This window comes from Diabrotica undecimpunctata, chromosome 6 (genome assembly GCF_040954645.1).
Source record: "Diabrotica undecimpunctata isolate CICGRU chromosome 6, icDiaUnde3, whole genome shotgun sequence".
NCBI lineage: Eukaryota > Metazoa > Arthropoda > Insecta > Coleoptera > Chrysomelidae > Diabrotica > Diabrotica undecimpunctata.
In genome coordinates this window covers 69570030-69586380 of record NC_092808.1, presented here as the reverse complement: position 1 = coordinate 69586380, position 16351 = coordinate 69570030, and the positions used below count along the sequence as shown (strand labels likewise).

The following is a 16351-nucleotide window of genomic DNA, read 5'->3' as shown; positions in this document are numbered from 1 at the left end:
CCCAAAGATAAGAAAAACTTGATTTTCAATAAATTTAACAATAGCTGTAGAGGTAGCATTTGCCATTGGATGGACAAAAATAAATTTCGTGAACCAGTCGACAACAACTAAAAGAAAACGATTTCCATTTTTAGATCTAGGATAAGGGCCTAATAAGTCAGCAGATAAAAACTGAAATGGAAAATTAATATCTCTGTACTTTCCCATTAAACCAGCAGGAGGTACATTTCCTGGTTTACTAGCAGCACAGATTTTGCACTTACTGATATAGTTTGCGACATAAAGTCTCATTCTAGGCCAGTAATACAATTCCGTGATTCTAGAGAGCGTTTTATATACTCCTAGGTGAGCAGCTGTAGGATCATCATGAAAGAGTTTCAAAATATCTTTTCTGTGAGGAGACGGAACGAAAATTTTCCATTCTGGGGAAGGATCTGAAAACTTATTCCTTGAAAAGATATGCTTGTAAAGAACATTACCATGAACTTTAAAAGCAGGAAATTGATCTGGATTATTTTGTACTTTTTGTACCATATTATCATACCAAGTATCTGTTTTAAGATTAGATAAATCTAAAAGAGAAATTTCAGGATTTTGTTCAGGTATTCTAGAAAGGGAATCAGCCACAACATTTAAAGAACCACTACGGTGAATGACAGTGAACTTGTGACAGGATAGTTTCATTATCCATCTGGCAATTCTAGGAGAAGGGTTTTTCATGGAATATAACCACTGTAAGGATGAGTGATCAGTAATCACAGTGAAGTTTTCACTTCCTTCAATATAACACCTAAATTTTTCAATAGATAATAAAATAGCCAGCAATTCTTTCTCAGTAGTAGTGTACTTACGTTGAGCTTTAGAGAGAGTTTTACTAAAGAAAGCTATAGGATGCTCTAAACCATCTTCTTTTTGAAATAATACACCCCCAACACCAGTCTCACTTGCATCACAAGCAAGATAAAAATGCTTGTCAAAGTCTGGACTAGCAAGAACAGGAGCAGATGTTAGTGCCTGTTTAATCTGACTGAAAGCTAAGTTAGCTTCTGGAGTCCAAACAATAGACTGTCCTTTCTTTTTACCCTTGAGTAAATCAGAAATGGGAGTACAAATGGATGCAAAATTATTCAAAAATCGACGGTAATAACCTATCAATCCGATAAGTCTACGAATTTGAGTAGTAGTTTTTGGAACTGGATATTCCAAAATAGCTTCTACTTTAGCTGGGTCAGTTCTTAACCCTTGTTGATCTGCAACAAAACCAAGAAATTTAAGAGAAGGTCTACAAAACTGACACTTTTCAAAATTGACTGTAAGATTTGCATATTTAAGTCTCTTAAACAACATTTTAAGAATTTTGATATGACAATCAAAGTCAGGAGTAACAACAATAATATCATCAAGATAATAGAAAACATAAGGCTCCAGTAAAGGACCTATAACTGAATCCATAACTCTGCACATAGCTTGTGCACTATTATTTAAGCCAAAAGGTAATACATTAAAACAGAACAAACCTCTATTTTGAACTGTAAATGCAGTCTTTAATTTGGATTGATCATCCAAAGGTATCTGATAAAAAGCTTGTTTTAAATCGATTGACGAAATAAATTTAGCATCTCTTACTTTAGATATGATTGAATCTATTAAAGGCATGGGGTAACTATCAGGAACTGTTATCGAATTAAGTTTTCGACCATCAAAACAAACTCTATAGGAACTATCTTTCTTCGGAACCAACCACAAAGGAGACAACCAAGGTGTACTGGTTGTTAATGGTTCGATGACTTTCAACTTAAGCATCTCATCAACTCCTTCGTTGAGAATTTTCTGCATAGCAGGCGAAAGAGGATATTGTCTTTGTCTAATTGGTTTCGCATCACCAGTGTCTATATGGTGAGTATACAAGTGGGTTCTACCAATAGAATCTGTTGGGCCTATTTCCTTAAACAGTTTGACTACCGAATGTAGTTGTGAAAGCTGATGGGTGGATAAATTCTCTGAACTTACTATAGTATTAACAACACAAGTTGACAGTTTAGCTGTACTATACGAAAAATTTGTGAAATCCAAAGAAATTCTAAACAATTTCATAAAATCCATACCTAAAATCATTTTATGTGAGATAGAAGGAACCACTAAAACTTTTAACTTTTGTGTGCTACCAGATAAGGTAACAGGTAAAACACATAACCTAAGGTACTTTGGACATTACCATCAGCAGTAGTTAGCTGTACTGAAATATCATAGTGAAGATGCAAATTCAGCTTCTTAAGAAGAAATAAGGCTGGAGAGCCAATAATAGAGACATTACTACCAGAGTCTACAAGTGCAGATATTGTTTCACTGCCAATATTTATTGAAATATATGGTCGATTATCCTGTGTACGAATATCAAGAAGAGGATTAGTTCTACATAAAGTATCAGACGTTGAAATCAACGGAAAAGAAATATTCGCAGGATTTAAAGAAACATTGTGCGTTGTATCTATGGGAGTTTTGTCTATAGGTAAAGGATTAAAATCACAATTAGAATCAGAAGTTTCAGCTCGCGTTTTAATAATAGGTGGTAGTTGAAATTTTACTCTGCTTGTCCTTTGTTTGAAGTTTTCTTCAAATTTTTTCCTGGTATGTTCTTCCCTTTTAGGTTTGATGCAGACATTTGTCTGCAATGAGGTTGATTCCTGTCCACTATCGAACAACCTCGAGCTTCGTTTTTTGAACATTTGGGGCAATGTGCCTTAATAACTTTCTTAAAACCGCAACCATAACAAAATTTATTTTTCTGGTACCTGCACTGAGGATACACATGACCTCGTTTGTTGCAATTCCAACAAATTTCATCAAGTGAATTTGTTTCATATGAAAATTTCTTATTATTATTATTAAAAGTGGGGTATAGATAACGCAGACTCAATTCTTTTACAGTAAGAGGTAAGATCAGATACGGTGTCTATATCGTGCAAAGCCAAAGCTTTGATGTAGTCTGGCAAAAGACCACGTCTAATTTCAGATACTTTATCTTTCTCTGAAACGGCAGAAGGTAAACGGAAGAAAAGAGCTTCAAAATTAGAGATAAATGTAGATACAGGTTCTCGAAAAGATTGCCTTGTAGAAGGAATTTGTTCCCACAAATTCCTCTCATAATCTGCCGGAAGATAAGTTTCCTTTAAAGCGGCAACTAAGTCAGACCATGACTGAAATGTCTTTTTAAGAAGATGATTATGCCACCAAGTGAAAGCATTGCCATCAAACAGATCTCCTGCAGAAAGAAACAGGTCATCATTAGAACAATTCCTGGAGATTTTAAGCGTCTCAATTTGTTCAAGAAAAGGAATCAAAGGCTGTTTGCCGGAAAACTTTTGAATTCCCCATTTATAAATGGGCACAGACTTCACTACTGAAGATGCAGTATGTGATTCTACCCTAACTGGAGTAGATTCTGAAGGAAGATTAAGTTTTTCCACAAGCACACCCTCAATTGACAATAATTTACTCCGTAACTGTCTTTTGAGTGTTTCCTGCGTTGAAGAAGTGGTCTTCAGACGAGATACACGGCCAGACAAATGAGTTAAACGAGAACAAATACATTTGTACCTATAATCAGACTTACTACCTGAAAATTCATCGATCATACTAGATAAATCAGCAAGAGTAGCCAAGGCCTGATTATGGTCTTGCTCAAATTCAAGAGGGACAACTGTTTCAGAGAAGCTTCTGTCTGATGCTTCCTGAGACAAAATTCCACTAAGGACTCTTCTTTTCTCATCGACAGTAGAAGGAACCTCAAGATCTCTAATAATTAACTCATAGGTTAACTCATCAGTTTTCAAATGCTTAGGGTTGATGGTAGCCATTTTGTAAGATTATTTAAAAAACAATAATTTATGTAAACCAACAAGTAACCAAATCAACTTTAAAGATAAAGATAATTAAATTTACGAAAATAATATAAAACTACTATTTTATATTTAATTAAGTTTTAACACTACCCAACCACACATGGACTTGTCAAGGTTAATGATAACCAGCAGACAAAAAAGGTTGGTGATCAAAAAAAACTATCAGTAAAAACTAGATAAAAAAATAAGTATAAAAAAGTAAGTAAGATAGAAAATAGATATTTTTACTGAAATTTAATAAATTTACTACTCAAAATAGGAAGAAAAATGTTAAAGATAATAATAGCAAGAAAATATAAAAGTATTGTTTCAACTAAATACAAGAATGTATGCATTACTCAGAGTATATTACGTTGGGCGCCAATTTGTAACGTTGAGCACCAATTTGTGACGTTCCAACGAACATTCATTGGGTGCCAATTTGTAACCCTTCGAGGCTCAATTTGTAACATCCCAACGTTGAGCTGCTGTTGTCAACTTGTAACCGCCAACCTTAGTTTGCTGCTACAACCTGACTAACATCACTAACAACGTTGAAGCGACAAATCGTTTCCCGTTGGGACCAATTTTTAACGTCATAACCCCTAATGTATCAATTGCAAAATTGCTACATTAGACGTTATACGAAACACTCCCTGGCTAGCTCACTCAGGACGTGAATATGGCCTACTCTGGAGCAACACACGCAAACAAGTAAAAAGAAGAAACAATACACAGTTAAATTAACACATGTTTATTAAAATATTAAACAAAAAGGGCAGAAAAATACATGTTTAAATATTATATTGAATTTAAATAAAAATTATTTGACTTCTTGCTACAGTGTTACATTATAGTAAGGAAAAATGCTTGTCACCAAATCCTAGGTTTTATCCTGGTCTTTTCTGCTATGGTTGTTAGCATGTGGATTTTCTTGCCCTGGAGTCAACTCTCCTATCGGAATGATAGTACCATTCTCAGGCCGGTTGGTCTTCTGGATGTAATATAATTTGACCCGCACCTGAGAAATGTATCCCGGAGGTTGACTCCTAATTCAGGAAACGACACAACAATTGGTTATTATACTTTTACAAAAGTCATGAAGAAAATCGACATTTTTAGAAATAAAAGCCATTATATCGACTTTTGTATCGAACGGGAAGGGGGAAATGTCAACAAAAAGGAGTCTTTTTCACTAGCATTAAACTAAACAGAGAATAAAGATGGCACCTCTCGTTCCAAAGTAACAGAAATAGAGATGAAAATAAAATTCATTCTTTAGAAACTTGAGTAAAAGATAAAAATGATGATTATTAAGAAAATAGGAAAGGTAGATACTGAAATATATATATGTGTAAAGAAGATAGATTTGGACGCCAACTGGTTTTTATACCAAATACCAGTAAAAATGAAAAGAGAATAATGAATCAATTAAGTAACGACATAATTCTGATACAATCTATATCTGAGAAAATATATAGAAAAATAAGAGATACAATGGAGGATATAGAAGAATATGAATTATGACAGAAGATATGGAAATTGGAGAATAGAATTAACGAAATATATTAACATAAGAAAGAAAGCAGGCAATGTAGCAGTTATAACGCTACATAGTCTTTAACCAACTTGAGACAAACAGTTCTCCCCTCCTGAACCTATTTCGTTACAGACTAATGTCTAAATGCATACCAAAAATAGATCACTTGAGAAAGGTACTCTGCTGAAAAGCTATAAAAAAGCAAATAAATTTGCAGAAAGTTTATTGATGCTACCCGGCTGTCGCGGAAGTTACGCTAAAACGTCTATTGACGTGACCTGACCAGGTTCTAATTTTGTTAAGATTCTCTTAAACCAGCGCTCAAATACTTCGGAAGTCATTTCTTCATGATATTCTCCTGTGTTTCTTGACTCATATTGAAGCAAACCATCATCAAGGAACCCTGTATTACTTCCTATATGGATATTGATTAAACGTCGTCCCTTTCCTGATGGAGCTTTTAATCCTGTAAAGTAGCCTTCTATAAATGCTTCGCGTTTACCTTTGACATTTAAATCTTGCCAATATTTTCCAACTGTATAACCTTCTGTTCCGTTTCGCATCTATATTTATTTTTGTGGGAGTTATCCCGGGGAGCACGACTGATGAAGCGAACAGCGCCGGACACCGACGCCGGACGCTGGAGGGAGCGGCAACCAGATCCAAGTTCTGCTCCTTTCTCCCACATTTATCATTTATTTGCTGTCAATCATCTACATCGTTTCAAAACCTGTTATTTTTTTCCTTATCCTTTCCCTAGGAGAATACCTGCACACACCAAAAACCGATGGAGAAAACCAGCGAAAAAAACCCGGAATCTAAGGTCAAATCCAACGTAAAGTACAAAAAAAAGGAGGACGAATTCTCTCCCTGACGTGCGAAATTACCTTAAAAGAAAGGCCTTCCCAAGGAGCAGCGACAGCCACAAGAAACGGACTTGCAGTCAAGCCAACGAATTGATAGACTTTCTAGACGATGTAAGCAGAAATTTAGATTCATTCATGAATTTACTAAAAGAATACCCTAACATCCTTAAACCGGTAAAGGAGATATGCCGGCTGATGCATAAAAGACATTCCATGCAACAGATGCAGCACATAAGACAATGGCTACAAGAACGCTCCACAGAGCCTGTGGATAAGATGTACATAGAAGCTGACATACAGACAGATATATGTCTCGACCTTGAGACGAAAAAAGACAGACTAGTGCCAAAAGCCGCTACAGCGGAGATTGGTACGCAAACGGATGCCTGGTATGGTCTTTCAAGGCCCATCGGGCTGGCGAGCCTCGGAGTCAGTACTTATGCCAACTTCCAGAGGAACGTCCAGCGCGATTGGCCGGAGAGCCTTTACAGGCAGACAGAGATCACAATAGGGAACCCCGTTGAGTCCCAGTGTAATTTTAAGGTCGTTATACTGGAAAATACGGACCTAACTATGACCCACAGCGCCCAGCGGCTATACAGGGATAAATTCCCTGAATTAGCTAGCCTTGAAGAGAATTTTGAAGTGCTGGAACAGACAGCAACAATACGAAAGAGCGCAGACAGACGCACCAAATCTCAGAAGATTTTAAAAATTAGAGCGGCTGGCACGCAAGAAGACATGTGGCATATCCTAGAACGTGTCAGAGAGGAGGCCTTCCCAAATGTCTCTGTGGCCTTACACCACATGAACTTTATGTCAGTTGGAGATTTGAGGAAGATGGCAGAGGTTATCTTTAAAGCGACTAACAACCTGGTACAAGTACATACTACTGCCACAAGAAAGGACAGGCCGACCTACGGCTTCATCGTGTCGAAAAAGGACACAAGCTACACCCAACTCCTAGAGGGTGTAGAGGATGCCGTGGGCAAGACAAAAATGCTATTCAGGCAATCCGTAGCCTCTGGAGTACTAGGGATGGTAAGTTACTTATCACCCTAGATAAGGACCCAGATGCCGTCAACGCAATAAAGACTGCCATTGCGTCCAAAGATAGCGGCCTCAAGGCAAGACAACTGGGACAAGATAGGTCCACGGTCATACATATCAGAGGTATGACCGCGAATACAAACATAGAGACATTACAAAATGCACTGTCTGTAGTGATAGGCAAGTGGGAAAAGGACTTCCTAATTAAAAGTCTAAGGAAGATGCGATGGGACACGCTGGCAGCCACGGTTGTTCTGTTCACCGAGGCGGCCAAAAGAGTGTTGCAGATCGGACACATTAAAGTAGGCCTCGCTAGATGCGAGGTCGAAAAACGATACGTAGTTAGGAGATGTCCACGGTGCTGGTCGTACACACGTGACATCTCAAAGTGAGACGGTCCTAATCGCATTGGACCCTGTCTTAAATGTGGAAAGAAGGATTGTAAGGAGAAGGACACATGCACAAATGAGGAGTGGTGTGTTCTTTGCAAAGAGAGGCACCACATTGGAACCGCGCGGTGCCGAGAATTTAGTGGCGCTCTCCAAATGGCGCGACTAGCCGACAAGACGCGCGCTAAAGAACTAACAGAAAGCGTAATCGATAAACCGCCATCAACACCCTTTCCCCAACCGATAGTTGAAGACATCGCACGGGCGAAAATGACATACCCTCGACATCTGCGCCAAATCCTGAGACAATTACTATAGATGACGACGTTTTTCGTAAGGCTAAGTTCCCCTCATTAATGGAGAAATTTGAGAGTATGTGCGCCGAGGTCCTGGAAATGGCTAGCAACATAGCTGAAAACAAAAACAAAAATCCCGTCCCCAACACTGAAGGACCGCAGGTATTGTCTGGACTTTCTCCGGACAACACTCTGCAAAAAATACTCAGTTGATCCCCGATAACTCTCATCCTAGTGACTTAGAAGAGCTAGTTGTAACGACTTTAAATGGCTTCAATCCAGACAAAAGGACTTATAATACTGCAGGTGAACATCGGAAGGGCAAAGGTGGCACACGACCTGCTTTATTTATTCAAAAGCCCTGCAAATTGACGCAGATATCACCATAGTCCCAAAACCGAATAAAAATATCTTAAAAAAAAATTGGTTGGATCTCCGATAACAGAGCAGACGTTGCTGTATTTTTAGTAAACAACAAAGTGTGCATAAACAAAATTAACAAAAAAGGGGGATTTCTAAAGATAAAAATAAACGAACTAGCAATCATAGCCTGTTATATCTCACCTAATATAAACATGACACAATATGCTGAGCGGGTTGAAAAATTCATTGAGAAGTCACAAGGAGAAACAACATATATATTCGCTGGTGATATAAACGCCAAATCCATTCTTTGGGGGTCCCCAAAAAATGACAAAAGAGGAGAAATTTGGAACGAATGGATCTCTTCCGCAAACCTGACTGTGTTTAACAACGGTAAACCCATATTCGAAAGAGGTGAGTCGCGAAGTCACATCGACATTACACTAGCAACCAAGAACTGCCCCAAGAAGATCTCGGGATGGGATGTGCTTGATGATAACATCTTCACGTTTCACAAGTACATCTCATACGAAGTCGGCATTAAGGTCACAACCAGGCACGGCAGGAAATTACTCGAGTTCGATAAAAACAAATTCAGGAATCAAATACGGAACTTACAAGAAGAAACTACCAACTTTAATAACTTTAGAGACAACATAATATAAGCATACAAAGCGGGCAGTAAAAGCAAACATGTCATACACAATACCATACTGGTGGAATGAAAACATTCACCAAAGGCGGACAGAATGTCTTAGAAACAGGCATACGGCACAGAGAAACAGGACCCAGCAAGTTAAAGAAGAGTATAAGAACGCCAAAAAGGAACTAAATAAATTGATCAAATAGGCTAAAAGTACATGCTGGCAGAACTTGTGCGAGGCGTTGGAAAACGATATATGGGGCGAAGCATATAGGATCGCCACTAAGACGCTGATGTCAGAGACCCCATATAACCTACGCGATGACAAAAGAAGGGAAATAGCGAATACCCTGTTTCCTAACAAGCCTATTAACTACTTCGTCATGAGAGACTATGAGAACTGTCCCAAAGAATTAACGGCAGCTGAACTTACCAGAGCCACCAATTCCATCAAAATAGGTAAATCCCCTAGACCGGACCGTGTGCCATAAGAGGTGATAAAAAATACTAGTGAATGAATGCCCAGAAGCTACTAGAATAGCACTCAATGAGCTGCTAACAAGACAAGAATTTCCAGACCAGCTGAAACTAGCTAAACTTACACTAATACATAAACCCGGTAAAAACCCGGACGAAGCCAATTCGTACAGGCCTATATGTTTGTTAGACTGTCTGGTAAAACTATACGAAAATATTGTCAAAAATCGCCTAGAAGATGAATTACGTGAAAGAGAGACTATCTCCAACAGACAATACGGATTTAGAAAAGCTAAATCAGCCATAGACGCGGTAAAAAGTTTAACCGATACTGTAAAAAACACAAAGAAAAGATGGGCTATACTGGTTATGTTTGATGTAAAGAATGCCTTCAACTCTGCCAACTGGGCACATATCATAACAAAACTATAATCAGCACGAGTGTCAGGATATCTCACCAATATCATTAAAAGGTATCTTACTAATAGATACGTTATAGTGGCAAAAAATACAGAACAGAGGTTAACAGCCGGCGTACCGCAAGGTTCTATATTAGGTCCGACACTCTGGAATATATTATATACCGAAGTACTAGAAATAAACTATGGTAGAAATACTCTAGCTATTGCATACGCAGATGACCTGGCGATACTAGTCATGACTGACATGAACTGGAAAATCGAAGATAAAGTTAACACATGCTACAGAAAAGTCAACAGCTGGATGGCTAGAAACTATCTCGAACTAGCAGAAAGCAAAACGGAAGTGGTCATACTAAAAGGCCCACGAAGAAGACCCGAGATGACTTTTCAAATTGGTAGTACTATTATAATGCCTACAAATTGTGCAAAATACCTAGGCATATACATCGACACAGGCCTAAGGTTCACAAAACACCTGACAAATAGAGTCCAGAGGGCGGAAGAAATAACGGCAGCCCGACAAAGAATCATGCCGAATATAGGAGGCCTAAGCAGCCAAAAACGAAGAATGTACCTGCAAGTGGTACAGTCGACTCTCCTATATGGAACCCCCATTTGGGCAGATGTACTAAATTACAAAAAGTACAGAGACATGATAACCAGAGCCCAGCGAAAGCTCCTATTAATAGTTACAAGTGCGTACAGGACTACTTCAACGATGGCCCTACAGGTAATAGTGGGCACGCTCCCTATTCATCTCCTAGAGAAGGAACGGCAGACGCTCTATAACTCTCGAGACGGCCACCTACCTCAGGTCAGAGCCGCCATTAGAGAACAATTACTAACAGAATGGCAAGCAGAATGGAAGGCACAGATAGATAAGGCACAATGGACCAAAAAACTAATACCCAATGTGATAGAGTGGTACAAATGTAAGTTCAAACGAGTAAATTTTTATTTTATGCAGTTCCTGACCGGACATGGATCTTTCAGGTCTTATACGTATCGTATACGAAAAACCAGCGATGATAATTGTGTCATATGTAACGTAGAAGACGATGCGGAGCATTGTATCTTCAGGTGCAAGGTGTTTGCGTCGGAACAACATATAATGCGAACAAAGCTAGGAGAGATATCCTCTGACAACTTGATACGTATCGCTATGGAAAGCAGAGAGAACTTTAAATTTCTTATAGACCAAGTAACAAAAATTATGAAGAGAAAGTCCATGATAGAGAAAGAAACTGAGACAGGATGAGAGTGATCTGGGACAATCCACCTTCATTTAAAACTGGTTATCATTGTATATTATGTATAAATATGTAAATATGTGTATATGTGTATTTGTGTGTACGTAGGTGTGTATGTGTATGTACGTATGTATGCATATACATATGTATGTAATACACTTGTTTATTATACTTACTTATTGTTACCTAGTATTACCTAATACCTAGTATTCATATACCTTATTGTTACCTTGTATACCTATACATTCCATATACTCTCCCCCTGGTTCCTTACCGCTCTTAGGTAATACCATCGGCAAGGCCATGCCACTATTTTACATACATTTTCTTCTGGTTCCTTACCGCTCCTAGCTAAGAACTGGCAACAAATTTTGTGTCTTGACGAAGAATGGGTGGTTTTAGTTGGTAGGCAGGGCAACAGAAAGGTATTTGTTTGCAGAACCTCCTCTACACAGGGGGAAATGGGCTCGGATGTATTCCTTTGTCCTGAATCCAACACACACCGAGCAATGGTATGGTGTTTAGAACATTTCCACCCTCATAAAAAAAAATTAGCAAGTTTAGAGCCTGTTATAGATGAATTCGAAAATATTCAATACGGAATAGAAAACATTTCGAATAATGTTTCTAAATTCGATTTCACATAAGCATGATTGCAACAATAGTCCGGTACAATCAGTTTCATCGAACTTAGGTAGCACTCATTCAACAAATGTAGAGCAAATTCAATACAGTCCACTTCACTCTCAAATAAAGCTCCCAACTATCGACTTACCCCATTTCAAAGGGTCATACGGGGGGTGGCTTGAGTATCATGATACCTATGATACTCTAATTCACAAAACTCCTTCGATCAATTAAATTCAGAAGTTCCATTATCTTCGAGAATCTCTAGGTGGAGAAGCTGCACAGGTTATCAACTCATTAGAGATTTCGGCCGCGAATTATGATATTGCATGGTTACTTACTTGCGAAAGGTTTGCAAATATGCGTCTTTTGATTTACAATCACACAAAAGACTTATTTGATTTAGAACCCATTCCAAAAGAATCTTCTACTCATCTTCGTCAACTAATTGACAATGTTTCGAAAAACTTGCGTTCGCTAGAATCTCTTCAGCAACCTGTCAATTCTTGGTACACTCTGTTAATATTTATGATAGCAAGCAAGTTAGATACCCTCACTGCGAGTAAATGGGAATCATATAGATCCTGAGGTGATCTTCCTACCTTTGAAGATATGATATCATTCTTGAAAGGCAAAGCTGATCTTCTAGAGAAGCTAAAAGTATCGAAAGTTACGTATAAATCGGACAGGCAGTCCAAATTCTCAAGGCAGCCGCTCGTTCAATAGAAAAGCATGTACGTTCTGCGAACAAGATCATAAAATATATAACTGCGCTAAATTCTTGGGGGCTTCGACTCAAGAGCGAATCAAACATGCTAGGGATTCAAAACTTTGTACAAATTGCTTTTATTCTGACCATTTTAGCTCCAACTGCAAATATGGAGCGTGTAAAAAATGTAGGGCAAAACAGCATAGTTTGTTGCATTTAGATAAACAATCCGTTCACACTACCGATAGTAATGAGCGGGTGGAGGATGAATACCAAGTGTCCCTTTCAGCTCACTCGAATGTAGCTCAATCAATTTTGTCTACAGCTGTCGTTCAGATATTCGATAAAAACGGTAGGGTTCATCAATTTAGGGCTCTTCTTGATTGTGGCTCTCAATCAAATCTCATAACGAGAGAGCGCTATCAAGGTCCGAGGTAAATATCTCTATTGTGGGGATAGGTCATGCAGTCTCAACATTCGATCTAAGTGCACAGCGATGATTCAGTCAAGGCAGTCTTCGTTTTCTACATCTCTTTTACGTCTTGTAGTCAATAGAATCTGCGATAGAATTCCAGAATATAGATTCCACGCCATTTAAGGCTAGCAGATCCAGATTTTTATGTTGCTTAAAAAATCGACATTCTGATAGGTATTGATACTTTCTGGGAAATCATGTGTATGGGACAATTCAGTCTAAGGTCCTTCTACTCCAGTTATGCAAAAAACAAAGTTCGGTTGGATAGTTTCTGGACAGTTCAATGACAAAAGGGAAATGTCATTCAAATTTTGGGTCCTACCATTTCGGACGATTTATTCTTAATTTTATTGCGTTTTCGACAACATGCATTTGTTATGTCTGCTGATATTACAAAAATGTATCGTCAGGTGCTCATGGATTCTGAACAACGAGCACTTCAGCAAATTTTCTGGCGTTCTTCTCCTTCTGATACTTTGAGCACATATCAGCTAAATACGGTGGAATACATATGGAACAGCTTCAGCTTCGTTTCAGGTCATTCGTTGCTTATTTCAGTTAGCATCCGAGACTAAAGATCTTCACCCTACTGCTTCCAAGATCATCAAGCGAGATTTCTATGTTGATGATCTTCTGACAGGTGCGCAGAGTCATTGTCAAATGTATGCAAGGATATCAACAATATCTTAAACAGCGGATGTTTTGAGTTGAGGAAGTGGGTATCAAATGATCCGGTAGTACTTAATAAAATTCAAAGTTCCAAGTGTCTATAAAATCTAAAATCATTCGGTGGAGAAGAAAAGGTAAAGGTACTTGGCCTAAATTGGATGTGTGATTCGGACACACTAACATATAAGGTAGCTAATTTACCTAATCCTAATAAGGTAACGAAGAGAATAATTCTCTCTGGTATTGCTCAGATCTATGATCCTCTTGGGCTGCTTAGCGCTTATACAATTACGGCCAAGATTATAATGCAAATTCTTTGGCAAGAAAAGCAAGGCTGGGATGAATCTGTTCCCCAAATCATTTTTACGCAGTGGCAGCATTTCAAGGAGGAATTACTCAGATTAAATAATATCGAAATACCTAGGTACGTAAAATTAAAGGATTCGATCTCTTGTGAGCTACACGGTTTTTCGGATGCCAGCAACAAGGCATACGGTGCTGCAATCTATGTTAAGAGTGTTAATTCTGATGGACATGTTTTGGTTCGTCTGTTATGCGCACAATCCAAGGTTGCACCCCCAAAGGTGATTAGCATACCTCGTTTGGAATTGTGCGGCACATTGTTACTTGCTCGTTTGTTTGAAAGAGTAATCAAGTCCTCAGATATCAATTTCGATAAAGTATTTCATTGGTCTGATTCTACTATCACTCTGACATGAATACGCACACATCCAAAACTATTAAAGACGTTTGTAGGAAATTGTGTCGCTGAGATTCAGACCGAAATGGAAAGGAAAAGTTGGCACCACGTAGTTTCGAAGGACAATCCTGTTGATCTTGCTTCTCGTGGAATTATTTCCCAATTACTCATGTCTTTTGACTTATGGGTCATGGACCTTCCTGGCTAAAATCAAATGATTATCCTACACAATTTTCTCTTCCAGATGATATTCCGAAGTTAAAGACTGCCGAAGTTATTACTTTGTCTGTCACATTAGACTTTTCATTAATAAAGCAATTCTCTAGTTTGATTAAGTTAAGGAGATTTAGTACTGCTTACATTCTGAGATTCATTAATAATTGCAAAATATTCAAGTCTTCCCTTCATGAGAGAGCTTCAGGTGCTTTAACTTCTCAGGAGGTTTCGAACGCTATGTTTTACCTAGTAAGCATAGTTCAGAATGAATGTTTCTCAGAAGAAATACGCAATTTGACAACAAAGGGGCCTGTAAGCCCAAAAGGTAAACTTATTTCGGTGCAACCATTTCTCGATTGAAATCGAATACTTCGTGTTGGTGGTAGATGAAAAAATTCATCTTATTCTTTTGAGAAGAGGCATCCGATTTTGCTGCCATCTAATAATTACTTTACTGAGTTAATTCTTTTAGACCTGCATGTTAAACTCTGTCATGCAGGTCCTCTTCTTCTTTTATCTACAATGAGAAATGAATTTTGACCTATTCATGCCAAGCGTATCGTCCATAAATGTATTAGGTGTTGTCGTGCAAGTTCACCTAAAAATCTGTCTCCAATTATGGGTGATTTACCGAAAGATCGTGTTGACCCATTCCCTCCTTTTTATATCACAGGCGTAGATTACGCGGGTTATTTTTTACTCAAGGATCGAAAGGAGCGTGGATGCAAGCTTTTAAAGGCATATGTAGCCTTATTCGTGTGTTTCACAGCTCGTGCTGTTCATTTAGAACTCGTATCTGATTTAACTGCACATTCACTTATAGCAGCTTTTAAGCGCTTTGTAAGCAGAAGAGGAAAACCTCTTAAGATGCACTCTGATAATGGAACTAACTTTCAGGATGCCAATCGTAAACTAAAGGAGTTTTATGATTTTATTAAGACTAATAAGCGTGAGATTCAAGGCCACTCAACAATCGAAAGTATTGCATGGCACTTCATACCTTCACAATCGACGCACTTTGGTGGCCTTTGGGAGGCCGGCGTTAAGTCAATGAAATCGCATTTAAAACGCGTCGTCAGCAATGCTCACCTTAGGTATGAGGAATTCTCTATAATACTCACGCAAGTAGAGTCTGTCCTTAATAGTCGTCCTATATCTACCCTTTCATCTGACCCTAATGACCTTTGTCCTTTGACTCCGGTTCATTTTCTGATCGGAAGGCCTTTTACAGCCATTCCTGAACCTGATTTGATGTTCATAAACGAAAATAGATTGAACCACTTTCAGCGCCTTCAAAAAATGGTGCAACACATTTGGTCAAGGTGGTCTAAGGAGTTCATAGGAGAGCTGCAGCAGCGGAAAAATTGGAAACAAATTTCCAAAGACATTAATATTGGTACACAAGTTCTTATCAAAGAGAAGAACGTGTCGCCTCTAATTTGGCAGTTGGGACGTATAGTCGAGCATCCAGGCATCCAGGTCCAGACGGAGTTTCCAGGGTGGTGTCCATAAAGATGACGAAAGGGATCATCAAGAGAGCAGTATCTGTCATCTGCCCTCTACCATGCAGTTAATAGTGCTAGACTCTTGAACAATTTTGCTTATTTTTGAAATTAATAAGTTATCGTATTATTTTGAAAGACTTTAGCCTTTCAAGGCGGGCGGCCTGTTAAGTTTCGTATCTATATTTATTTTAAAGTTATTTATAACAGTGGTAATACATTCATTTTTTGTCTCTGTTTAAACATACGCGCCACTAACGGGAGTGCTTTGTGTTT

The 16351-nt window shown here is 38.4% G+C and overlaps 3 protein-coding genes across 3 annotated transcripts; 2 read left to right on the top strand and 1 right to left on the bottom strand.

The window, feature by feature from the left end:
* Nucleotides 1-2581: 2581 nt before the first annotated feature.
* On the bottom strand, nt 2582-3857 carry LOC140444393 (uncharacterized). The gene is given in 2 exon segments (XM_072536145.1): nt 2582-2897; nt 2899-3857. Coding segments are annotated over 2 exon segments (1275 nt in total).
* A 9958-nt stretch (nt 3858-13815) lies between these two features.
* Nucleotides 13816-14376, top strand: LOC140444392 (uncharacterized). The gene has a single exon (XM_072536144.1). It carries the CDS (start codon nt 13816-13818, stop codon nt 14374-14376), a length of 561 nt encoding a protein of 186 aa, XP_072392245.1.
* An 815-nt stretch (nt 14377-15191) lies between these two features.
* LOC140444391 (uncharacterized) lies at nt 15192-16085 on the top strand. The gene has a single exon (XM_072536143.1). It carries the CDS (start codon nt 15192-15194, stop codon nt 16083-16085), a length of 894 nt encoding a protein of 297 aa, XP_072392244.1.
* The last annotated feature ends 266 nt before the right edge of the window (nt 16086-16351 follow it).

What these genes read in the sequence shown, in the direction of transcription:
- LOC140444391 (XM_072536143.1), top strand. Translation starts at nt 15,192, where the DNA reads ATGGGTGATTTACCGAAAGATCGTGTTGACCCATTCCCTCCTTTTTAT.
- LOC140444392 (XM_072536144.1), top strand. Translation starts at nt 13,816, where the DNA reads ATGTGTGATTCGGACACACTAACATATAAGGTAGCTAATTTACCTAAT.